At 42.0% G+C, this 27256-nt stretch overlaps 1 protein-coding gene across 3 annotated transcripts in view; it reads left to right on the top strand.

Moving 5' to 3' along the window:
- HSF2BP (heat shock transcription factor 2 binding protein) overlaps nt 1-27256 on the top strand; it is a 65038-nt gene that overhangs the window by 20796 nt on the left and 16986 nt on the right. For 2 of the 3 annotated variants that reach the window (XM_050936692.1, XM_050936690.1), the window contains exons 4-8: nt 5350-5499; nt 7402-7540; nt 12877-12994; nt 14056-14148; nt 24875-24978. In XM_050936692.1, the coding sequence (XP_050792649.1) occupies nt 5350-5499; nt 7402-7540; nt 12877-12994; nt 14056-14148; nt 24875-24978 (604 nt within the window). The remainder of the gene's footprint in view (nt 1-5349; nt 5500-7401; nt 7541-12876; nt 12995-14055; nt 14149-24874; nt 24979-27256) is intronic. The other variant, XM_050936691.1, reaches the window with a different exon arrangement.

Raw genomic sequence — 27256 nt, 5'->3', positions numbered from 1 at the left:
TGCATTCTTTATGTCAACACTACAGGTTGTTTGTTCTAGCGCCACTAAGTCCCAACATTTCTTCTTTCGCAATTACATCCACGGAAACATAGCTTCGGTCATTGTGTCAGCTTACTTACTGAACGCAGAAAGTAGTAGACTGTTTAGGTGTGATTTTAATGCAGTTAGCTTGTTCCTCCTTAATTCTGATTCAGGAGGGTGTTTAGACAGAAAGTTGTTATTAGTTTTGTAGTGAGGTTTCAAGTTGCTCACTTTGTAGTGAGTGAGCAATGCACTGCAGATAAGGCAGCGGGGTTTACCACCTTTAACAGTGGATGCAAATTTTTCCTCCCATTCTGGATTAAAACGTCAGCTTTCTTCATACTTGCATTCCTTGCAATTTGAAGATGTCATTGGCATCCACTAAATTAATGGAGGGTTAACACTTAAATCTAAAACTATTGAAATCTGACTTATGAACAGTAAACACAGCCTGTGTTGTGCAGAATGTGGGGAGATCCTAAGCAAGGAGGTCCACACAGTACTACGTGAAGCAATTTTCTGTTGTTATGGGCATGTGCAGCTGAAATCCTGAGCCTGGGCACCTCCTGCAGGGCTGGACTCCTAGCACCAGCTCTTCTCATGGGGCTACAAGTCCATGGAACAGCTTTTCCCAGCGAGGCTGCAGCGCCATGCACTGGCTCTTCCCCGCAGAACTGCAGACTCATGCACTGGCTCTTCCTGGTGGGGCTGCAGCCCTGAGCCTGAGTTCCTCGGGTGAGGCAACAGCCCTGAGCTCTGTGAGCTGCACTCAAACTCTTAAAGAGCTGCATTTTGGCCACGCGTCTTATAGTAATTTCATCTAGATCACATTTCCCTAGTTTGCTTATGAAAATGTCATGGGGGATTGTGTCAAAAGCCTTACTAAAATCAAGATATATCACATCTAGAGCTTCCCCCTATTCAGAGGACCAGTAACCCTGTCAAAGAAGGAAATTAGGTTAGTTTGGCATGATTTGTTCTTGACAAATCCGTGTTGGCTGTTCCTTCTAATCCTGTCTCCTCCAGATGCATATCAATTAATTGTTTAATAATTTCTTCCAGTATCTTTCCAAGTGTCAAATTAGGCTGATTGGTCTGTAATTCACCAGGTCCTCTTTGTTCACCTTTTTAAAGAAAGGTACCATGGTTGCCTTTCTTTAGTCTTCTGTGACCTCAGCCTCCTCCAGGAGATCTCGAAGATAATTACTAGTGGTTCTGAGATTGCTTTAGCTAGTTCTTTAAACACCCTAGGATGAATTTCATCAGGTCCTACTGACCTGAATACATCCAGCTTTTCTAAATATTCTTTAACCTGTTTCTCCTCAGTTTTGGCTTGCATTCCTTCCACCTTGTTGATAATGTTAATACTCTTTTCTTGGTCAAGAATGAATAATCATTTTGTATTCCACTGTTTCTTCACAAACCTAGATAACTGTGATGTCCCAGGTCTCGAACCCAGGCCCTAGGAATCCCCAGACAGCTGCAGCATCCTGACCTTCACCCAATGACTATGGAAACCTGGTGTGCTTGAGAAGCTACTAGGACTGTAGCCTCAGCCAAGGCAACACCTATGGGAACTCTGATTGGAGGATCGCCCACCTCCACCAAGAGGAGGAACAGGAAGTTTGTCTAAGTAACAAGGTGGTGTCCTGTTGTGGCTGCATTGGACCCTGCTTACTGCACCCAACCCTGTTCCTGCTCTGCTCCTGCCTTATCCCTGCCTTGGCTCCTGTACCCTCTTGTGCGCCTGCCCCATGCTTGATCCTTTCCTCTCCTCCTGCCTTTGCACTTTACCTCCAATCCTCAATAATCAGTCCTGGCTCTGACCCTTGGTTCTGCCATTTCGCATCTGACCTCAGCTCAGAACCTCATCTTCGATTCCTGGTTCTGACTCTGGCTTGACCTCTGGCTCTGGCAATTGGCAGTTGACTCTGGTGCTGACCCGAGGCTTTGTTCAACAAGCTGGATACCTGCTTTTCCCACTAGACCTGACTTTTGCTCTGATTACTAGGCAAAACTGCCTACGTCTCAGTCCCTAACAATAACTTCTTTAGGAAATTAAGACACTCTCTGAACCTGAGCAAAATTGGAAGCATAAATGTAATATTTGGTTCACTGTTGTCTTCATAATTAATCACTTTCTAGTTACGTAGTTTATCACTGTTGTAGTCATGAAGTTTGACCCTTCTTGGAAGATGTTGCACAGCACAATAACTAGTCAGTGGTGTGCACCCATAGTAGAATTACTTCTTGGAGGGTTGTTAGTGTGTGTTTTTGCAGGGTCTGTTTATTCCTCTGGTCTTGTAAATATTATTTCTGGTTTTCATTCATTTGCTATGATGTTGTTTATGAACTGTTTGATTTTTTTGCTGTGGCTTTGCATCCTGACAGGCTTATCCAGTTATGACATTACCAAAGTTATGTCTTATTAATCAACATTGCATTTCCCATCCTAAGTGCAAAATGCAAACACTGAATAAATGAAATACAGAAAAGAAGAGGGATAGGAAGAAAGTTCAGTGTATTTGAGTAGAAGACTTGCTGCAAGATGGTGTCAGAGAAGCTAATGGATCTGATGTTGAGTTTAGAGAAAAGAGAGTAAATTCAACAAACTCATTTTTAAGTTAACAAGATTTTAGTGGCTGGTTTTAATAACAGACTGATTTTAGTACACACAGAAAAATTTCCAAAAATTGTTTATTTACCAGCAATAGAAGTCCCAGATTCTTTGGTATCATTAATTAGTGTAAGTCTATTGAGTAGACTACAGTAACAGAAGAATATATTGTGGATTGATGCTGAAAAATCTGCTCAATACATTTCATTTGCAAAACAGTGAATCTCATGATGCATTTCCCACTGCCAGCAGTTTTAATCAACACAAGGGTGGCTATAAGATGTGATATAGGCAGCTAGATGTGGACATAAGAAAAGATTAGCAAAGTATATTTTTAGACCAATTATGTGACCTAAGACATCTAATTAAAGTCATCACTTCTAACAGTAATGTATGAATCTGCGAAGCATTGTGGATGGATGGGGGTACCATGTTATAGCATCTTATCTTTAGGTGACTTTAACTCTTTCGATATTTTCAACCCCACAACTTCAAAAATTTAGACAATCCCCCAAAATTGAGATCCCTGGCTTTGAAATCCTGAGCGTGGTGTTCTTTGCTTGGTTTGGGGTTTTTTTTAATCATATGTTTGGCTCTGTTTTTTTTCCCATACTCAAACTTGTTAAAAAAACATACTCCCCCCGCTCCCCCCTCCCTGCCCTTTATGAGTCAGGATAGGAAACACACAGGGCACCCACACAAATGGGATACTTCCTTCTGACATGGACTGTACTTTCCCCATTTTTAACTCTTCAGTTGGCATCCTTTTCTTTCCTGGCCCCTACTCCCTCTGCTCAAGGCACTCTCCGGTAGCCTCCTCCCCGAGAGGTGTGGTGCAGCCCCCCCCACCCCCGTTTCCAGTTCTTGACACTCCAGTCATGTCACTCCCCCCGCCTATATAGCACTGCACACATTGGGATAGTCTGAGTGGCCCAGAAGCCCATATCCGTCATTCCTCAGCAGACTCCAGCAGTGCCTCTCCAATTCCCATTCTACGCTCTAGCAGTGCCTCAGCTCCCTCCTCCCTTTTAGGCCTCAGCAAGTGCCTCCCATCCCAGCCTGCAGGAAGAGCTCCTATTCTGGGAGTAGGGACAGGGGGGCTTCCCTGCCGGGATCCCCCCTTTCTAAATTAACTTTTCTACCCCAATGTAGTGGTAATGGGGGGGCAGGAGTCTTGCTCCCTACTTCAGTGGGAGAGGGCTTCTCTGGATATGTTTACAGTACAATTAAAAACCTCGCTGGCCCAAGCTAGCTGACTCTGGCTAAGGAGCTGTTCAAGTGGGCTTGGGCAGCCTGAGCTCTGGGACCCTCTAATCTCACAGGGTCCTAGAACCTGGGCTCCATCTTGAGCCTGAACATCTATACAACAATTAAACAGCCCCTTAGCCCAAGCCCGAGTCAACTGTATAATTGCAGTGTAGACATTCCCCTCAGTGTTGCATATGCTCTGTTCCCCATTGAGTGGCCAGGCGTACTCTGAAATTGCCTGCAGCAGCTATGCTGCTGTTTGTACCACAGACTGCCAAAGCAAAAGCTGCAGGCTGCAAGTATGAAATCCTGAGATGCATATGGCTGTTCATTTATTTATAAGCAGCTGCAAAAACTGCCCCTAAATCACAGTGCTCAGAGTATCTTCACAAGTGTTAGTAGCTCTGCTCTCTCTTTGCTTGAACCATTGTTCATTATTTAGTGTGATGTTTGTTAGGTTTATGTTTAGTCCCTTTTAGGCATCAATTTGGAAGGGTTTTTTAGGATATTGGTACCTCTTGGTTTTCTTTGTGGTCTGCTCCTGTCTTTCTTTTTTCTTGTCTGGTCAGGCTAGTCTGTCTGATTAGGCAGTAAGGATTAATTTAAGACTGAATGAGACCTGGGAGTATCTTCATTTCATGTCCCTCTTTTTGGCAACATCCCATATGGCTGTGAGAAATATTTGCCACTCCAAAATATTTCCAGGTCTTGTTGAATTTACCAGTCAAGTGCTGTGTTCTCTGTGTTGATCTGTGGCAGAGTGAGCCAAGCACAAAACCAGTTCACCAAGCACTGAAGCAGACAGACCCGTGATGGGACTGCTGCTCCTACACCATGGATGACAGATCCTTGGAGCCTAGTGATCTGTGGTCTTAAATTTGGAGGCCGTCCCAAACCTCGGGCCTAGAGCTTAGCGCTCCAGGGATCCTGTCTTATTCTCCACTGCATGTCAGGGAAGTAGAGCCTCTAGGTTCTCTTAGATAGACCACTGTTTTTTTCTGGGGCATCTATTCTAGCTCACAAGCAACTTTATCTCACATGGCTGAGATACTTAGCACTTTTTCACAGGACTGCTACCCTAAGACTCACCTGTCTTGCTAAAATCTCTTGTCTCTCAGTGAGAGATGCAATTCTTTGTGTAGTAGAAGCTGATTCTACTTTAACTTGAACAATGACATCTACAATAGCCTTAGTGGTTCAACTCTAGCACTGCTCCATAAGTTGCAGGTGGCAGACTCCTAGCTCCTGTTGACTTCCCCAGCACACAGCATGGCTACTCAGACTGCTCTGGAGAGAGAATTTAGCTCTGTGGAAGTACTGTGAATTGCCGCATTTTATATATATGGCTGTAATATTGTCTCCCTTTCTCTGGCTTAGTGGTAGAAATGTAGTTGGGATCCTTTGAAACCAAATGAAATGCTCTTCAGTATTAATCTTCCAAAATTTCCTTCAATTAATTTCAGGAGAAACTAGCCCTTCGACAGCAGCTGAATGAGGCAAGACAACAACTACTGCAGCAGGCAGAATATTGTACAGAAATGGGAGCTGCAGTCTGTACTTTGTTGTGGGGTGTCTCTAGCAATGAGGAAGCAGTTAAAAACATTCTAGGAGGGGTGAGTACAACAGATGTATACATTTTAGTGGGAATGCTTAGGTATTGTGGGTAGATAGTGTGCTGTAGATAATGTATCTTAACACATAGATGTATTTCAGTAATTGAACATATAACAAAATAATTCTCTGAATTGTTTATTCTTTTTGGTCTATTCAGTTTTATAGTCTCTATAAATGGTTTAATGTAGAGCAAACAGAGAACAAACAGTAATTTAATATTTGATGTTAAAAGGCACAGATAAGAGGGACATTATCTTCTCTCACCAACTATCATCGGACTGAAAATACAGATTACTGCCATCACAATGTAAATAATTTTGCAAACCCACCACCAGGGGAAAAGAATCCCTCACATTACTTCAGCAATTCCCTTGCCCACTTATTCTCCAACATACGTACCTATCAACCAGTCCTCTGCGCCGCAGTGCTCATCAGAAAATGCGCAGTCTACTTCTCATGCCATTAAACACAAGGAACTATGGGATGTTTCTTCCTCTGTTCTGGCCCACAAAATTAAAAGTGATAGTTTTAAACGCAATTTAAAATGGAGAAAAGTGATAGAGCACTGTGCCCGACCAAGAGTCTAACGAGTGTTGTTTTGGTGAAGGAAGTGCATGTTTGGAACTGCTTTGCCATACTAACACATTTTATTCAAATGATCAATTATGTCACTTCCTAAGAGGAATATTCCATGGATAATGATTTTTAAATATCTGCACTTCTTGCACATTGATAGGAATAGGCACCTAGGATGTATTGGTTAGTTTATGTGGAATATACAAATGTACTGTCAGTGCACAGCGATAAAGTCATTATACTGAGGATGAATTGGCTACTTATTTCTCAATGCTCAGGAATTGTTTGTTTAAAAAAAACCAAAAAGGTTAAAATCGTGCCAAGTGTAAATGGATGCAACTGCTCTGGAATTCTCTGGATGACAAATGGAAATACGGCATACTCCCAATTTTCCCAAACCCTGATATCTGAACTTATGCATTATCCAAATCCCCTCCTTGCTTCCTGGGATTTGGCTAATGGAAAGGTTCGAACAGTAGAGCAGAAAACTTCAGCCATGGGAGAGGTAACCCTGCTGGTGAATGGCTCCTGGGACAGTGCAGGGAGCCCTTTACAGCCTCGCTGTCACAGGAGTGAGCGAGCAAGGCCATGACAGCACAGCTTCAGAGGGCTCCCTGCACTATCCTAGGGCTGGTAACACCCATTCCCTGCGGATGCAAGATGCAGAGAATGCTGCAGTCCTGATGAGTCAGAGCAGATTCCTGATCTGCTCTGCCCAGCCACTACAGCCTCCTCCCCAGCACCTTGCAGAGGGTTTCTTGCAGTGTCACTCCTGTCCTCTTGATTATCCAAACTCCTGATTATCTGAACAAAATTCATGTCCACCATGCTATTCAGATAATTGGGAGCATACTGTATAAGATACATTTTAGGTATAAATTGACCTTAATTTGTCATTCAGTGGATGTGCAAAATGAGTATAATTTACACAGCTTTATCTTACACTCTGTTATCAGTTGCTTTTTCTGCAATGCTGCTTCTGTCTCTGCCATGTTTAAGTTGCTCATTTTACTATCACACTAAATGCCACTAAGATGAGCTCAAGTTGCACTACTTTACCATTTTTGCCAGTTTTCCAATCAGTTTACACTCCACATTTAACTTCTTCTACCCTTTATGTAACTGCTGAATTGGGCAGCTGAGTTCTAGTCACTGGAGAATGTCTCTCATAAGGGAAGAGTTCTGCAAGAGACAATAAACTATAGCATGTAAAGAAATATGACATGTACAGTGGGTAGAGGCAACACTTGTATCCTATCGTATGTTCCTTTCAGTATTACTGAGTGCAACCTGTGAAAGTGATTGTTTTCCCTCCGCACTTACAGAGCAAAGCAGTAAAGTTTTTCACAATCACGGGACAAACTATGGAGAGCTTTGTGAGGTCATTAGGTGAAGACATCAAACACCAAGATCTGGATTCTGATGAAAATCAGTTTGTATTAGCTTTGGCAGGGATTGTGACAAGTAAGTCAGTTTTGTATGTCAGGACTATATTCCACATATACTGTAAGGAGCATATATTGCAGTAAATGTACGATGATGCATATATAGCTGTTTGACTAAATGATTGATATTTTTAAAATGTTGGTATCATTTATGAATCACCATTCTCTTCAAGTTCTAGAAAGCTTCATTGTCTTTTAGCAGTGTTGGTTCTGCCATGCTAAGAAGAGTATAACATGCTAAAACTTACTTTATTTAAGTTGATAAATATGATTTTGAATTCATCCTGGGAGCAGATCTATTGAAAAGAAAAAGCTGCCATTTAGATTCTCTCTCACTATAATCACTAGTTTAGACAAGGCTTTCACTTTTAATATAATATTAGTAGAAGACATAAGCTAATTATCTCACTTCCAGAAGGTGTATATTCCTCACAAATGGTTATTAAGGAAGCCTGATATCGTAGGGTGAGAAGTAAAAGATAGGAAGCCAAAGACCCGTTTGCTCTTGGCATAGAAAAATGTCAAAAGCTGTGTGCCCGTATAATCAACATCGTGAAAGAGGGCCAAACTATTGAGATGGAAGCATTTGGTGAGACACAAAATTATATAGGTTAGTCAAAACTAGAGAGGATTGTGAAGAACTACAGAAGTTCCTAATAACACTAGGAAAACTGGCCAAAATGATGGCAGATGAAAGTCAACATTGGCAAGTACAAGATGTTCCAAATAAGAACAACATAAATTATTCATACACAGTAGTGGGTTCTGAATTTAATAACCTATTTTTGGAGTGGGATGGGGGTGATCTAGGTGTCATTGTGGCTAGTTCATTAAGATGTCTAGTAAATGTAAATAAGATGAAAGACTGCATTAAGAATAATATTGAAAACATTATGCCTGTCCACAAATTAAAGGTGTGGTTTTATTCTGTCCCAGATCACTTCATTTATAAAAGCATAACAGAAATAAAGGTCCAGAGACCGACAATGACAATGTTTAGAGGTTAGTGGAATGAGGAAGGCTTCGATGGGAGTTAAAAATAAAAAGAATATTGCCAGTGACTTCAGTGCTGCTGAGATTTCACCTAATATGTCTATTTAATTTGGAAAGGAGAATGTTTAAGGACAAATATGGTAAAGGATACACTGTAATGAATGATTGAACCTTAATCTGGGTTTTGCAACCTTAACATTTTTAAGGTAGGTTTTTTGGATATAATTTCTTAATTAAAAAAAATGGAAAAAGAAAAAAACAAACAATTTCCATCATGTGTAATCAGATTGGTCCACAGTTTGGGTCTTCTAGATTAGATTAGATCTGCTCTAAATTGGGAGATTCTGGTGTCCTTGCCTCCCAACACAGGAACACGAGGGCATTTAATAAAATTGAAAGGTAGCAAATTAAAAACTGATTAAAGGATATACTTTTAAATTCAACATGTAATTAGACTGTGAAACTCATTGCCACTGTCTGCTGTTGTGACCAACAATTTAGTGAGATTGAAAGAGGGACTGGATATTTATATGGCTAAGAAGATTATCCAGATTTGTTATAGTTATGCAAAAAAAGAGTTGTTGAAGAGAGACAATATTTTATGCTTCAGGGTTTAAACCAGTTTTTATCTGTTGGGAATTAGAGTGAGAGCTTCATGAGGTGAAGATCATTCCATATTTCCCTGCTGTAGGGTTTCTTGCACCTTCCTCTGACTCTTCTGGTGCAGGCCATTGTTGGAGACAGGATACTGAACTAGATGTATGTAAGTCTGAGCTAGTATGGGAATTCCTATGTTTGTGTCTTTTAAGATACATTTTTATGACATAGGTTGTTACTTTTTCAACTGGTATTCTCTGTCTTTAATGGGTTCATTGGGTTCAGCATCGGAAGTGTATTCATGTGAGAGCGATATTTATTGTTACTGAAATGTCCAACATATCTTTGGGGCTAGCTGCCTGAAGATACAAAATGGTGAGCAGGACTTTGAACCCAGCGAACTTACTAGCATTAGTACAGGTCCTGAATCTATTTAAAATGTTTTTGCCCTCTCATCATCTCCATCTCTTAAAATATTAGCACATACAGTGATACTCATACTTTCTGACATTTGTCATTTTTTTCATTTGGCACGGGGTAGGCAACCTATGGCACGCGTGCCAAAGGCGGCACGCAAGCTGATTTTCAGTGGCACTCACGCTGCCCAGGTCCTTCCCACTGGTCCAGGGGGCTCTACATTTTAATTTAATTTTAAATGAAGCTTCTTAAACATTTTAAAAACCTTATTTACTTTACATACAACAATAGTTTAGTTATATGTTATAGACTTATAGAAAGAGACCTTCTAAAAACGTTTAAATGTATTAGTGGCACGCGAAACCTTAAATTAGAGTGAATAAATGAAGACTTGGCACACCACTTCTGAAAGGTTGCTGACCCCTGATGTAGCACTTCATCACCTGAGTGTATAAAAATGTCAAGTGGGCATCTGTGATTTTTGTATCAAGTGTTTTCCCCAGATTTTAGATATAAAATTGTCTCTTGAAATTAGTATAAAGTGGATCATGTAGTAAGTTTGTTAATTATATTTAATGCTGATTTCTCCTTTAGAACAAATGAAGAAAAAAGTCTTTTATGGTGATTTTTGTAAAAATAATTATTAAGCAGGAGAGAAAAAAGAAAACAAGACCGATGTGGAGTTTCAGAAACAGTAAACCAGTCCAGCAATGATTTACACTTCCAAAAAACCTAAACCATCAGTTGACTGCAAAATCATTGTCACACTGTCTAGAGTAGCTCACAACTGAGAGTGCAATCTCAGGTCAGACTGTCAGAAAACAGGGCAGACCCCCCCCAAGTTGGTAGTATATTCTATAATTAGATTTCACCACACTAGTACTCTTACCATGGAGTCACAAACAGTCCCCTTAGGCTCTCCAGCACATCTTGCCACCCAGACAAACTAGACTTTGTGATGAAAGGTTATTAAAACCAAAAATCACCTCACATTGGTACTCCCAGCTCCAAAGGATCAGTCACTTTTCCCTAGTCAATGGATACTCTCAATCTTACACCAAAAACAACATTGGCAGCTGATTTCTCAAGTAATCTAATTAAAAATTTATTAGCTAAGAAAAAGAAATGAGTTATTGAGAAGTTAAAGCAGGTAAAACACGTTAACAGGTGAGTCCAAGTTTGTACATCCAAATTGATAGCAGAGATGTAATAATCTGCTAGTTTTCCCTAAGTCTCTCAGAGTTTATCAAAATAATTCTGGGGATCTCTATTTGCTCAGTATTCAACCCTGTTAGAATCCAAACAGTTCAGAGATTCAGGATCATTCCCTGAATCCATTCTTATCGCTGTCTTCCCCAGAAAGCAATTTGGCAAATGTTTCCATTACAGAATAGGCTTTTCCTTGGTTGACTAAACGCAGACTGGATCTGTGAATTTCCCATTGTCGAATGCAGTGACCCATGCTTTGAAGTTAGCATGCTTCTTCATTTATATTTCCAAGGCTCCAATCCCATTTGATGGGCAATCCAATTACAGAGATATACACAATGCATTTAGTTACAGCAATCCCAACAATCTTTCATTAGTTTTCATGAAGTTTACACATCAATTAAATTCTCACTAACATACACTTTTGATCTAGAGTTAATTAAGTACAGGGTATACATAATGTAAGGCGAGAGTAAACCACAGATTATAGGTAAATGAAGACAATAACTTTAAAATTTCTTTGATATTCAGACCACAAGTGAATTGGCCTATGGCTTTGATTTGAGCTGGTCTCTTAGCATCAAACTGAAGTGGTCTGTCAGTGTCACAGTCATTACTTAAAAGCACCCTTCAAATGTTAAAAAAACAGGAGTAAAAAGAACAAATAGGAAAAAAAGATGCCTAACACCTCCTGCCAGATTTTCTTACAGTAAATCCATTCTAGACGAGGGCTGTAATTTCTAAAATGTCACGTTTTTGCACTTTTCTTTCTTTCTTTCTTTCTTTCCTTCCTGCTGTTGGTGAATATATATTCTCCTTTTTTTAACCATTTTGTGATTGATAATATAGCAAGACTACATGTATATATTCTCATAATTTTGTCATGTTAATGTGAGGATTACAATATATTTTCTCTTTAAGGGTTCAGTGTATCAGAATACAATGCAATTGAGCCTGATCCTCATCTCACTTACTCTAGTTTTACATCTGCTATGACTCTGTAGGTTTCAGTCAAGTTATTCCTGATTTACATCTGTCTGAGGAGAGTCAGGCTCATTTTTTTAAAATGCAAGCTGTTGTAATGTTGTTTCATTCCTCACTGCTTAACATTTGAACTTGTTTTGCTTCCTACAGTACAAGAAGTTTATTGAAGAGAGAACTGTTTCATAGAATCATAGAATATCAGGGTTTGGAAGGGACCTCAGGTGGTCATCTAGTCCAGAATCCTTAGCAGAATAATAGTCTTTCTGCATTTTTTGCCTATTGTGTTGTCCGCTGCATAAGGAAGCACTCCTACAAGAGCAGGGAAGATCTTGCAGATTGACTTCTGTTGCTGCTTTAGATGTGTACTCTAGCTGGGAACATAGGGGGAGTAAATATGAAGCAGTCTACATCAGCAGTGGGCCACTCGCAGCCCCATGGGCTGCATGTGGCCCATCAGGGTAAGCTGATTGCAGGCCGCGAGACATTTTGCGGACGTTGAGCGTCCACCAGTATGGCCCCGCGCAGCTCCCAGTGGCCGCGGTTCACTGTTCCTGGCCAATAGGAGCTGTGGGAAGCTGTGGGCCATAGGGGCATGCTGGCTGCCACTTCCCACAGCTCCCATTCTCCGGGAACGGTGAACTGCAGCCACTGGGAGCTGCAGGGGGCCGTGCCTGCAGACGTTGAGCGTCCGCAAAATGTCTTGCGGCCTGCAGTCAGCTTACCCTGATGGGCCGCAGGTTGCCCACCACTGATCTACATCTTCCTTCCTTTAAAACTGAGTCCATTAGGATCAACTTTACATTATTTCTACAGTAGTTCTAGATGCAGCCAGTTCAGAGCTTTTTAAATCATATCTGTTTCATAACTCATTGCATTACACATTTTGCTGCTGAGCCACCCTGAATACATCTTTTAGTGAACAATGTATAATTATAACAGGTTTTTTGACTGCTAGGTATTGTTTTCTGCTTCAGTAGCATATTATACCGTTCCATATTGACTGTGTCGCTACATTTAGGGAAAGGTTTATAGATGTCATGGCTCAGTCTTCACAGTTCCTACGGGTAGTTACTATTTGATTGTATTAGATACGAACTCATTTTCCTGTTTTTTTGGAATGTGATTTTTATTATTTTATTTTATGTTCTGTTGTAGATGTTGCTGCATTGGCATGTGGCCGTGAATTCCTGGTTAATTCAAGTCGGGTGTTGTTGGACACAATGATGCAGCTTCTGAGAGACATGAAGCCAGGACTCTGTACCAAACTGAAAGTGTATGAAGGCCAGATATTTTTAAAATGAAGCATGTTATCTTACAATGTAGACCATTATTACTACAGCTCTTTATCTAATGATCCTGTTAAGGTTCTGCCCTCATCAGAACACCCACTTTGGATGCTACTTGGAAAGTAGCATTCATACAGATCCGGTCCTTTTAGCAGGAGTATTTGGTGACAATCTAGCAGTGGAGGGCTCTCAGCCCTCATTTTGGCTATATCTCCCCTTTTCCAGAGTAAAAGGTAAAACAATCCAAAGGCTACAAAAGGGAAAAATAAAAAGGAAAACCTGTAGGTCTCCAGCACAAGTTATCAGATACAGTCCCTTCCTCCTTTTGGCACAGGAGATCTGTGTCCCCTTTTTGTGAGGACAGAGATTCTGCTAGCTATCAGGCTTCTTCCTGGGAGTTGGGAAACTTAACAGTCTGCACCCCTTCAGGGCTGCCCACTACTGAGTGGAGCTTACTCCTTTCAAACTCCTCCATTCCTGGCATGACTTGCAGGTGTGGTGTGATGAGGCTTCTCCAGCCCAAAGCGGTGCCTTAACCGCCTCCATACTGGGGTAGGGTTTACGTACCCTCCCTCTCAAGACAGGGGCAAGGGCGGCATCCCCTGTGCTGGAATTGCTGTCTTGTGAAAAAAAGGCAGCATTTTGATGTGCCTTATCAGGTCAGTTGAGTACCTGGAAGCTATAGGGTTGTAGCGGATTATCCTTGGATTGGTGTCTTTCATGGTGTTCATACGCCTAAGTGGAGTGTGGTCTGTGATTTTTTTTTTAAAAAAGGGTTTCCCAGCAGATAGTATCCACTGAATCCACAGCCCATTTCACTGCCAGTGCCTCCTTCTTGATCACGGAGTATATTTTCTCTCTGGGGAACAACTTTTGGTTGTTGTACAATACCAGATGTCTGTCCCCCTCATTTTTTTGCAAAGGGATCAACCTTAGTCCTATATGTGAGGCATTTATTTGCAGAATAAATCTTTTTGAAAAATGTGGATTAAAAAGGACTGGCTCCTTACATAAACGCTCCTTCGGTGTCCTAAATGTCTCATGGCAGGCTTTTCAACCACTGGACCTTTTCTGGGCATCTGTCCTTTACAAGATCTGTGAGGAGGGCCACAGTAGTGGTGAATCCCAGCACAAAACATTGGTAACTGCCTGCAACTCACAACTGGGTTGTTTTGTCGTGGGAACAGGACAATGTGTCAAGGCTTGGACCTTGTTCAATAGGGGTCGTAGTTGACTTTCTCTCATGGTCTATCCCAGGGGTCGGCAACCTTTCAGAAGTGCTGTGCCGAGTCTTCATTTATTTACTTTAATTTAAGGTTTCACGTGCCGGTAATACATTTTAATGTTTTTTAGAAGGTCTCTATAAGTCTATATATCATATAACTAAACTACTGTTGTATGTAAAGTAAACAAAGTTTTCAAAATGTTTAAGAAGCTTCATGTAAAATTAAATTAAAATGCTGATCTTATGCTGCCAGCCTGCTCAGCCTGCTCTCAGTCTGGGGTTCCATTCACCTAGGCTGGCAGCGGGCTGAGCAGGGCCTGCGACCAGGACCCCAGCTGGCATGGAGCTGGCAGCCAGAACTGCAGACCAGCAGCGGGCTGAGTGGGGCTGGGGCTGGGACCCCAGACTGGCAAGGGGCCAGCAGCCAGAACCCCAGACTGGCAGTGGGCTGAGTGGGGCCGGGGACCGGGACCCCAGACTGGCGCCGGTCTGGGATTCCGTCCGCTGGCTCCTGCCAGCCAGGGTCCTAGCTGCTGACCCTGCTCAGCCCACTGCTGGTCTGGGGTTCCGGCCCTGCCCACATACAGTGGGTACCTAGCTTCTCCCTGGTTCTGGCCTGTTCTCTTCCTCTCTCTCTCTGCACTGAGCTGAGGGTGGGAGTGCACTGAGCACAGGGCTGGGGCTGAAGGAGCAGGCTGGGGGTTGAGGTGCAGGGTCTGACCAGGAGCTAGAATGAGGGAGGGGGCTCAGGGTTAGGGCAGGAGGTTTGGATGTGGAGCGCTTACTGGGCAGCTCCCATTTGGTGCGAGGGGTGCAGGTGGGAATGTGGGGTGGGTGTGAGTGCAAGAGCTCCCATTTGGTCCGAGGGTTGGGGATGTGGGGGGTGCAAGAGTCAGGATATGGGGTTTGGGGGGGGCTGGGTATGTGTGGGGAGTACAGGAGTCAGGACAGGGTGTGTGTGGAGGGTGCAGGAGTCAAGGCATGGGGTGCGGGGGGCTGGGTATGTGTGAGGGGTGCCAGAGTCAGGGCTGGGGTCGTAGGGGAGAGCATAGAGGGCTGGGGTGTGAGGGGGCTGCAGGGGTCAGGGCAGAGAGGTGGGCTGGGATTGGGGGGTGCTCCCAGCCCCCTGCCCTGAGTGGCTCACGGCAGGGAGCTGGAGGGATACGCCCTGATTCCACTCCCCTTCACCAAGGCCCCAGTCCTGCCTCTTCTCCACTTCCTTTCCGGTCTGAGCAGTGAGGGTGCTGGGGCTCCTTTTTTCCCCTCCCTTGCAAGGGCCGTCGGCGGTAGGAAGGGAGAGGAGGCGGGGCATGATGCAGCGTGCTGAGGGAAGAGGCTGGGGAGGGGGAAACTTGGCTGCCAGCAGAGCCTGTCCTACAGCAGCAGCCAGCAGGACCAAGCTTGCTTCTGCTTTCGGCCCCCTGCCCCCGCCCCCGCCAGAGAGAGTGGTAGGCGGGGGGCAGAGAAGAGCGGGCTGGGCCAGGCAGGATTTTTAATGGCATGCTGCTGCCTGTCAGGGTCCCGGCCGTTGGCCCCGCTCAGCCTGCTGCCGGAGTTCGGCATCGGGCTGAGTGGGGCCGGCAGCGGCCGCAGTGTGCCATTAAAAATCGGCTCGCGTGCCGTCTTTGGCACGCATACCATAGGTTGCCGACTCCTGATGTAGCCCAGTACATGACATTGCGGTTCACTGCCTTACTGCATCTGCGAGGAACTGGAGTACTGCTGTGACCATTTTTAAGCTACTATCCCAGTCCTGGCCGGAGAGAACTATATAATCTAAGTAGGCCGCTGCATGCTGCCTATGCAGCCACAAGATTCGGTCCATTAGCTTCTGGAAAGTTTCCGCTACCTCAGAGTGACCAAAAACATTTATTGGACTTGATATAAGCTAGTGTTGGGCTGTAGTTTGTGCACCACTGATGTATACCAAAGGATGTGGAACAAACTGTTTTTCCCCCAGTTTCTGGCAAAGGTATTTTCCAGTACCCTTTTGTGAGCTCTGAAGTGGATATATATCTGGCAGCTCTCAGCCATTGTAATAGTTCATCCACAGTTGGCTTTGGCTATGCATTAAATTTTGAAGCCGCATTGACCTTTTGAAAATCAGTGCAGAAACATGTCATGCCATCAAGTTTTGGCACTAGCACAGTACTCCTCCATTCACTGAGTGATTCTTTTACTACTCTATGCCTCCTTTGGATGTACTTGGAAAGTAGCAGTCACACAAATCCAGTCCTTTTAGCAGGAATGTTCAGTGACAGTCTAGTGGAGGTGGTCTCTCAGCCGTCCTTCTGGCAATTTCTCCCCTTTTCAGAGTCACAGGTGAAACAAACAATCCAAAGGCAGCAAAAGAAGTTAAAGGCAATGTCTATACTGCCCAGATTGGTGGGCAGCGATCGATCCAGTGGGGGTCGATTTATCGCATCTAGTCTAGATGCGATAAATCGACCCACGAGCACTTCCTGTTGACTCCTATACTCCACCGGCATGAGAGGCGCAGGCAGAGTCATTAGGGGAGCAGCAGCAGTCGACTCACTGCAGTGAAGACACCGCGGTGAGTAGATCTAAGTACGTTGAATTCAATTACGTTATTCACATAGGTGAAGTTGCGTATCTTAGATCGATTCCTCCCCCCTCACCCAGTGTAGACCATTCCAAAGAAAGGGGCCAAGAAAAAAAAACATATATGCAGTTCTGACCAGGATATTGACCCCTTTCTTCAGAGAGGCCCTGGATGGGCTGTAGTCCACCTTAGAGTCCTCTGGGACTCCAGCAGAAGCTATAGGATAAGCCTATTCTTCCTTTTATCGCAGGAGATCTGTGTTTCCTTTTTGTGAGGGTAGAGGTTGCACTAGACATCAGGCCTTCCTGGGAGCTGGGAAGCATAGCACCCTGCATTCTTCCAAGGCTGTCCACTATTGAGGGGAACTTCCTCCTTGAGGTACCTTGTCCATTCCTGGCATTAATTGCAGGTATTGCGGGATGGGGTTACTCCAGCCCCAAGCAGCTCCCTAACTCCTTCCATGCTGGTGTGGAGTTTACACACCACGTCACAGATTCATTCATTATTTATTTTATTGGAGAGGAAATAAGTCCATTGGAAATAATATTCACAGCATCCATTCCTCAGAAATATACTAGGTGTGGTTGCAAGGCTGGTGGCTGCATACCGATTCCCCATAGCCAATGTTGCAGGCACATCAGTGTCTCTGCAAGGTCTATCAAGGACCAGAATAATGGGCAATGTGGGGATGTGCCCATCACTGCCTTGGTAAGAGGCAGAGTTGCTGGGATAAATGGTATTTAAGAGAGGCTCAGGTTTTAAAGTAGGGAAAAGAACTGAGAGAAATATAGGACTCACTCTGTATCGCTGTCCAAAATGAAAAATAATCTGTTAAAATACTATGCCTGGTTAGTTAAATAAGTAGCTTACATATGTACCAAATGTGCGCTTGTCTTAGGCCAGCAAAGAGTAAATGACCTCCTGCCACCTTATTACTCACAAGCTGCTGTCATCAACATTGGTAAAGGGGTGTCTGTGAAGAAGCCCTGTGAGATGAATGAATCTATGATGTTTTGAAATATTGTAAAGAAAAGACTATGATACACAATCCAAAAAGGGGAAAAGTCAGACTTTCCAGTAAATGAAGAAATGAAACACATGAACATTCTTTGCCATTTTCTGAGCAATATTACTAGTTAATCAAAGCAAGTTGTTCCTGGCAAGTTGGAAATTCAGCTTGTCTTAGACATATGTATATGGCTCTTGGATACAATAGGGATTGGGAGCCTTAATATGGTGTTTGTGAATATAAAGATACCGAAAATTAATAAGATAAATATTACTGATGTGAATAATCTTTGATTCATGTGTGCAGTATTTTATTTTAGTAGATATTTGAATGTTGATCTGTGAAAAAGCATAAATATTGAATGACCATGTTGTTAACAATTTGTTATTTATGTATGTCATTACAGAGTGCCTTAGCATTACGTAATATCTCTCATGCTGTTTCCCAAGCGTAGGATTTGGAAGTCAACATTTAAAATAGGATAGCCAACTTTAATATTATTTGGTATTTTTCTGAATGCCCCAATTTCTGGAGTCATATGCTTATGTGAGAATCATAACTTTCATTTTTTTAAAATGCAAATTTCTAGCCCTCATGATTTCAGAGAAAAGCTTGAAATGTGACCTCTAAAACAGTTGTTCTCAAACTTTTGTACTGGTGACACAGCAAGTCTCTGAGTGCAACCCTCCCTTATAACTATATTAAAAAATGTTTTTAATTTAACACTATTATAAATACTGGGGGCAAAGCGGGGTTTGGGGTGAAGGCTGACAACTCACAACCCCCTGCGTAATAACCTCATGACCCCCTGAGGGGTCACAACCCCCAGTTTGAGAACCCCTGACTCACAATCCATAAGGTAAATAAAAAGAGCCCAGACTTCTACAAATCTCTTGATTGTTAAGGCAATTTTATGAGTTTTGGGGGCTGGCTCTTGATTTTTGAACACTTGGCAATATTGTCATCATCAGTGTTTGAAGGGCTTCCTTTCATAGATGAGTTTAAAAAATAAGTTCTTTATTGTAAAGACAACTAAAGCTGATTGCCAAACAGTTTCTCGTGGTGGTGTAATCTCCAGCTACCTTGCAACAGCCATTTGAAAACATGTGCAAGTCAATCCTGCAGACAAACCAAAGACTCAACAGGGGCCATCTAGTTTGTAGAATATCAGTATATAAAGTCCATCCAACTGGGTTAGCATACAACCCAAAAGAGGCACTGCACAAATTAATTGTGCAGTATCTTACATAATGCAATGATAATCTTTGATCCTATTTATATTCCTTGAAACCTGGCTCTTGGGTTGGAGAGACTAGGTTTGATAGTCAAACTTGTAAGGCCTGCATGGCTACCAGGTTGTGTCACAATTTATTTTTAAGAAATCAGTACAAGTAAAAGCCGTAGAAACAAGTATGCGTCCAGATTCCGAAATCAAATGACATCTTTTCTACTGACCAAAGGAAATGCTGATTTGAAACATTTTGGAGGTTTTTTTTTTCAACTAATTACTTTATATATAAGTGTAGCTACTTCAGAGATGTGGTGACTGAGTTATGCATTTCCAATTTTTGTTACTTGGAGGGTGGGGGGAAATAACAAAAATAAGAGTGAGAGGAATATACTGTATATACTCATTCATTAGCCCCATAAGTTGATCCCCCCCCAAGATGGATAAGGAAAAATAGCAAAAACTGTATGACCCTTTCATAAGCCGACCCTATATTTCAAGGGTTGGAAAACTTTGGCTCCCAGCCTGTCAGGGTAAGCCGCTGGAGGGTCGGGGCATTTTGTTTACCTGGAGCATCTGCAGGCATGGAACCCCTCAGCCTCCTGTGGCCACAGTTCACCATTCCCAGCCAATGTATTAGATATTCAATTCAATGATTCCATAGAGCAGGGATCAGCAACCTTTGGCATGCGGCTCGCCAGAGTAAGTACCCTGGCGGGCCGGGCCAGTTTGTTTACCTGCCGCATCCTCAGGTTCAGCCAATCGCAGCTCCCACTGGCCATGGTTCGCTGCTCTAGGCCAATGGGGGCTGTGGGAAGTGGCGTGAGCCGAGGGATGTGCTGGCCACTGCTTCCTGCAGCCCGCATTGGCCTGGGATGGCGAACCGCGGCCAGTGGGAGCCACGATCGGCCAAATCTGCAGACAAGGCAGGTAAACAAACCACCCCACCAAAGTGCTTACCCTGATGAGCCGTGTGCCAAAGGTTGCCGATCCCTGCCATAGAGTTTTAAATCATCAAATTTTGGTGTAGACCTGTTTATAAGCTGACCCCTACTCTTTGATGTGTCACTTTTTTACCAAAAATATTCAGCTTATGAACAAGTATATACGGTAATAATATGGAGAAGGGCAAAGGAAAAATTGTGTTTTTATAGAGGGAACATAAAGGAGTAGTAGAGCTGAAAGTGGCATAAAGAGCCAAGGAGTTTTTCCACATTATGATGTTAATAATATATTATTACTTTGGGCTTAGATCTTCAGAGTGGCTAGCAGAATGGGTTTAAATCTCAGAAACTTTCTTCTTCTTCTCCCCACAACATTCCAACATTTTTAGCTCACCACAACCAGTCCCTCAGCTCCACACAAAACAAACAAGTGAAAGAAAAATACAAACTAGCAGTGTCCTTTTACATCATTTTTAATCTGTCTGACATTTCGATTGAGGAACAGATTGAAAGACCATGTCCAAAGATATTAACCTTTTCTATGGTAAATGGTTATTTTATTTATTGTTTTTATTTTGGCTGATCATGCATAGTTAGAGATATTCACATTTCATTACTAAAGGCTAAATTTTGCTGCCCAAGTAAGGGCCGTGGAAGCTCTATGAGGTGTGAGGTGCGCATGGGTCATGAATGCTGCAGAGCACAGCTCCATAGCAGCATCCACAGCTTGTTATGGGCCATGACCACAATAGATTCATTGGTCCAGGGGTAAAATTTTTAAAAGTGGCTAAGCAATGTAGGAGCCTGAGTCCCATTTTTAAAATCATTCAGGGGTTTAGGAGCCTAAGTCTCATTGAAAGTGCATGAAAGTTAGACTCCTAAGCACCTAAATCAGTTCTGAAAATGAGACATAGACTCCTAACACTCCTAGGAACGTTAGTTTTTTTACCCTAGCTCTCCGTGTAGAAGTTGCATGGTAAAATGCAAACTTACTGCAACCTGAGACTACAGTAGCAGTCATGAAGGGTCTGGTTGATGGCTCCATAGCCTGCCCCCCAAATTGGGGAAGAAGATTCTAATCTACTCCCTACTTCCTCAAAGCTCCCTTGCTCCCAAACCATGGACACAGGCTTTGGGCATGTACTGGGATTTGTCCCATGAGTGTAGGGCAAGTCCCTCAAAAGCAAGATTTTATTTGTTAGCTTTTCCATTGTCATTTATTAAGACTTTAGCACCTTCTATGAAAGGATCTCTAGAAATGTAAAGTATCACTATTAATCACAGCATGTCATAAGATCCAGTAATTAACCTTTCTTCCCCATAGCATCCTCCAACATTCTCAATTCCTAGAGAAAAGAGAGTGTGAAAAGAAACTAAAAAGGGGAGAGAACTTAAAAAAAAACTATCAGCATCAGAATACAACTATTTTTTCAATCACTTCAAAGCTTCCTGGCTAGGAGTTTGCAGTACACTAGTGGCCTAGTTTTTAGAAATGCTGAATGCTGTCTCTCATTGACTTCAGTGATTTTGTGTGCGCTGAACACCTTTGAATATTTAGGTCATAAACCTGTTGGAAATGATTGAAGAAAAGAGAAACAAAATCAGAATAAATTGACATTAAGCTATTCAGAGTATTGCTAGTTAAGAAAAAAAAGTTCATAAAACTTTTCATCTTAAAATACGTACAGAAATCTTTATCACGTGGCGAGTGTGGAAGGCAATATAATAACAAACATCAGATATCTATTTAGCTCAGCAAAGAGTGCAACAAACGTTTAGTGGCAATACAATCTTTACATCGAGTATTATCAGTAGTTTTTGACAGCTTTGAAGAAATATGATCTTTCCTGTGCCCTGGGTTCCCCAAAAGGATCAGAACTACTTAAAATAACTTCCGTATTTGGTCTTATTTCTGAATAACTTGTATAATACGGACATCACATTTCTGTATATAAAACTATCCAGGATGAATTTTATTTTATCTTATAACATTGCATTAGCAGTCTTGCAGTTAAAGCTGAGATGGCACCTTTATACTAATCACTTTTTCAGTGGCTTTCAGCATTTTCAACTTACTGAAATTTCTCCTGCTTATCTCTTCTGAAAGTGGACCTTTCTGGGAGAAATTCGGTGGCTTAGTCAGATACAGTAAGCATTCATATTATGTGAACATGGGTGGATCGGGGAATACGTTTTTCAACTACGAGGAAAAGTTGAGAATTTTAGTTTGTTTTATTACTTAAATTTGTCATGGATGTATTTTTACAAGATGACTAGGGACGTTGCTACGTTAGGAAGACAAATTATTAAATACAGATTTTGAGGTTTTGATAATACATGACTGAGCATAGCACTTACGGAGTGTTTGCGTTTTCATTCTGTTGCATAAACATTAAATGTAATTTGACTTTAAAAATGTGTGTGTGAGGCCATGTCAAATTTTTTGATATATAAATAAAAGATGTTTTTTCTAACTGTTAGTCCCAGAGACGCAACCTGTGATCTGAAAGCTAAGCTGGGTTCTTTCCTTTCAGACATCAACACCAAAAATAAAAAGGCCAACAGAAGCCTTCAGTTACTTCCTATGAAAACCCACTGAAGGCTTGTGGGGTTGCACAGGTGTTAAGGTATTTGGAGGCAGTGAAGTTATGCAGGTATAACTGAGAGCATCATTTGTTTGCATCATCTTTGTGACTGCTGGTGATGTGTGCAAAGGCAAGAGTGCGTTTTGACTCAGACGCAGATTGAATTTGCAGGGCTGGCAATTAAAAAAAAATCTTTTTACCTGTAGACTGAGCAAATTTGATGTGGAATCCATGAGGCACAATAGACCCATGATGAAATTTAAGAGTCAAAAATACGTTTTTCACAGTATAGCCACCGTTTAAGGACCAAATTGTCTGGCCCTGTGTGAATGCGAAGGTGTTTGGGGGAGCACATAGAGACATTGACAGAGACAGTGCTATATGGCTGATGGGTGCAAGTACTGGACTAGGCTGGCACTGTCAGGAACGATCCTCTGAACTGGTGAAGGACTGCTAAACACATTTCAGATGGTGGCAGAACAGTGGCTTCCTTCTCAGTTTCCCTGTACAGGAACGGATGAGTTCCCATCTGTCACATTATAGGAGTTGTGTTAAGTTGTGCTTGCAGGGGCCCTGGGTAGATGCTTGAAGAAGGATGGCTTAAGTTGTTTCCATATGCCAGGGACAGATTCTGTGCTGTACTTTCTGGGAGGTGCAGCCCAGGGGGCAGTGGTGGCTTTACATCACCGTTGCATCCTCTGGCTTCTGGGCTGCTGCTGGGGTATTTCAGCCCCTGGTATAAATTAGAGCAGCCCTGCAGCAGTCCAGAATCCCTTGGAGTACTCTGCACTGTGGGTATGTCCCCTCCCTCCATATCTGCCCTGGTGCAGTCTCTATGCTAGGATCTGGTGAGGGAGGCTGCATAAGTCCTATGCTGCTCCTATTTTAGGGGTCTTCTCCAACCTCTTGCAAGTCCTGTATGTTGCCAGAACTGGGGCCAGAATCATCCCCTTTACTCTTGACATTTGGATTGGCAGTCAGCTGAGAATACAGCACGCTCAAGGCTTGTTGCTTTTCTGTGGCTGCAACAGTTACTCTTACTGGCTTATATATGTTGGGCCTGAATTTTACCTGGCTTCTTCACGCCTACGCAAGGGTGAGCAGGGCAACAAGAAGTGTGTCTTAGTGTGGGATGAAAAAAAGATGGGTGTGGTCCCAGCTCTGACCACAACCGCCAGTGGAGTTGGCTCTGTTCGGTGGCAGAGGATATCATTGTGCCTTCTTTAAGGGTGGCACTCCAGGAGGCATTGTGCCTGCTTCGGATAATTTCATGGTCCCACTGGCTATTAAGACACATTGTTTGGCAAAGAGTAAAAATTTTATTAAGATGATGTTTAAAAAAGTGAACGGTATGGAGTTTAAGTGTAGAAGTTTCAGGTTATCAGGGAATAACGTACAGATTATCAAGGGGTGTGAAGTTCAATTTAAGATCTGATGGCATAAGGAATACATCATCTGCAATATACTACAATGGAGTCTCACCTTTTCTCTCTCAATAACCTCTCTGTCGGATTTTATTTTAGAGTGTGCTTTACCTGTGGCCTGATCCTTTAAAGTGTTGTGTAACCTCAGCTCCCACTGAAGTCAAGGTGCTCAGTATCTCTTAGATTCGGGACATCTCCTTTATCAGGATGTCGTCCAGAGGACAGATTTAACCTAATAAAAAGAATGATTGACGGCTGCTTTAATTGGTATAGAATTAACATAAACTTTGTTTGACAGGGACACGAGGGGCCAGTGTCAGATGATTAAGAGATGCATAGCTAGGTATTAAAGTTGTGAAATTCTAAGCTGCTCTCTTTTTTAAATACAGAAGTTGTCAAAGATCAAAAGAAGAATGAATGAAATGCAACAAATTTCATTTAGTTCTTTTGATTCAGTATAGTAATTGTTATAAAATCTTTGCAGCCTTTTATTTTTTTAAGTGGCCCTTTCATTTGTTGAGACAAGCAGCTTAATCAGGATGATAGGCTGCCTTCTGGGGAGTCCCAGTTAAGAGGATTCTGTTGCATATGGTGAGTGATCATGTAAGGCCAAATCCTGCTTGCCCTACTCATGTGATTAGTCCCATTCAGTTCAGAGGAATTTAAATGCTGTCAAATTGGCTGACTTTTACATGATTAATATATTTTGATTTATAAATTTAAATAAAATCTCTCACATTGTTGCATTCATGTAGCTGTATGTATATATTGAGTTTGAAATATGCATCAGGATCTAGCCATCTGTAGATGCTCATTGTAAGTATTGGATGCAGTTATTGTAATGATGCAGTTTAAGATGCAATTTAATCACCTTTTTAATTTATTTTAGGCTAATGCTGATGTCACTGTACAATGTGAGCATCAACTTGAAAGGCTTGAAGTACATTAGTGAAAGTCCAGGTTTTATTCCATTACTTTGGTGGCTATTGAACGGTAAGATTGTTACAACAGTTCAAATTGTGGACTTTTTGATCATAGCTGTGAATAGATACAGAGAATAGCTGAGAAGAAATTCAGATCTGTGACCTTGTTCTTTTTAAATTTTGTGAGCTAATAAAGGTCCAAAGAGAGAGAAATAACTGAAGGGATGAATATAAGTATTTCTATCAATGATACTAGTGTATAACATTCAATTCATGTAAGAGTTATTGATGGCAGTATCCCAATGGAGGAGGTGAGGAATCTGATAAAGCAAATGGAAGACAGCCACCTGCACTTTCATCTATGCACTTTAAAATAATATCTCTGATCTATGAGACACTATAAAAATGTAATTGCTGAAAAGTATGTAGGGTAAGGTCAGGCTTAGTCTTTGATCTTGAAACAAATTAACCTTTGCAACTAAATGCATCCCTGGTGTGAGTCCAGCTCCCATTGATAAGATCTAGCATGGTCTAGTCAGTGGATGGAGCATTGGATTGAAAGTCACGAGACTTAGGTTATATTCCCAGCTCTGCCGCTTGTGTGACCTCATGTAAGTAAATTCTCCTCTGTGTTGGTTTCTCTTCTCACGTGTCTTTTCTGTTTAGACTAAGTTCTTCAGCACTTGGTTTGTCTCTGTGTTTGTACAGTGCCTAGTGCAGCAGGGCTATTGTAGTACAAATAATAATAGAAGTTAATGGGAGTTGCACCTGCTGTTGCAAGGATCAGATTGACGCTTGGAGTTGTTTGATCTATGATATTTCAATTAACTTAGGGATTTCCTATATGTCACATGGCTCTTGAATATATTTTTATGTACAAATTATGCACTCGGGCTCATATCAAATAACTTTTTCTTCAAAGGATCACAGTTAATTAAACCTCACAACATGCCTGTAAAATATCATACCCATTTTATAGATTTATGCATAGCTGGGGGAGATGAATCGCTCAGTGGAGGAACCTCAGTATATGGTCTTTTGCCATACAGTACAAAGAAACCTTACACGCATTGCTCCACATTTTCTTCTTTATGACAAACTAATATTTAGGTCGTTAGTCTAACAAAAATAAGGTGACTGAAGCTCCCAAGTGTCCCATTCAAAAGACCTTGGTGGACTCAGTTAAACTTGCTTGGAGCTAGATAGTTTATGTGATTTTATTTTTTAATTAAAGCACGGTCACATAAGCAGACAAAGATGATAGACAGTTGATAGTATTTAATTTGCAATTGTTGATGGAAAAAGAGGGTGAGATGCTGTTGCGCGTTCGAAAGATGTCTCTCATCTGTGTGTGGAGTGCCACTATTTTTTCACTTGGAAGGAGAGATTTCTTCTTTCCTGTCTGACTCTGGGAGACTTTTTCAAGATAGCAAAACTGATGAACTGATTCCTATTGTCATTAAATCCTTGGATATTAAGAGGAAGAGATCCCGAATAGATGAAAAATCTTTAGGAAGGGCTGAGTTTCCCTATCCCAATGTCTTTAGAAAATGGGAATGATGCCAAATGGCCTTTCTCACAACAGAAAAAAATTGTATTAGCTGTATCTGTACTAGACTATATACATTACAAGAGGAAAAAAGCTAACATTTGACACACCTGCTGAAGTTAATGCTTCTCCTTCTCAGCTTGTTTTTGTACAAAAGTAATCCCTATGAAACAGTGCAATCCCAAAGGATCCAGTGGATAAGCAGTATTGACCATAATCTGAAAAAGGAACAGATCCTCAAATATAGCTTTGTATGCTTCTGTGGTCACATGGGCATCACTCACAGATCTCTAGGGGGTAGAAAGGGCAGCCCCAAGCCTAAATGAATTAATGAAGTAGCTCAAGTTTCCTCGTGGTGCAGGTAGGTTCTCTCCTCATGTTCTCCCATCTCAGGGAGAACAATTTGTCTACGGTCATGGGAGGCTGACATCCTCTTCAGGACCTGTGTAATATGAGCGCTTTTCAAGGGCCAGTGTCTGTGGTGTTGTCCTGGATAATGCTATTATATTATCTGCAGATATAAAGAAGCTCCATCTTTCTCAACAACATATATTTCCTTTCTGATACAAAGCCTTTTGAGACTCTTCTGATTTCTTAGTGCTTCATTCCTCCGAATACAACAGGTACATCTCAACTTCTCTCTTACAAAGTGCTAGACCAAGAATACCTTCCTCTGTTAATTGCCACATTAAGCATCAAGGAGAAGCAGTTGGCCCAAGCGTTACTGATTGGGAGTAGACTCAGATTTGCCACTTCTCCTGGGCTAAAACAATTACAAGAAAAGGGAATTCATTGGGCT

This window comes from Gopherus flavomarginatus, chromosome 1, assembly GCF_025201925.1.
Source record: "Gopherus flavomarginatus isolate rGopFla2 chromosome 1, rGopFla2.mat.asm, whole genome shotgun sequence".
NCBI lineage: Eukaryota > Metazoa > Chordata > Testudines > Testudinidae > Gopherus > Gopherus flavomarginatus.
Note: the sequence above shows the minus strand (reverse complement) of the source record. Positions and strands in the feature narration are given on the sequence as shown.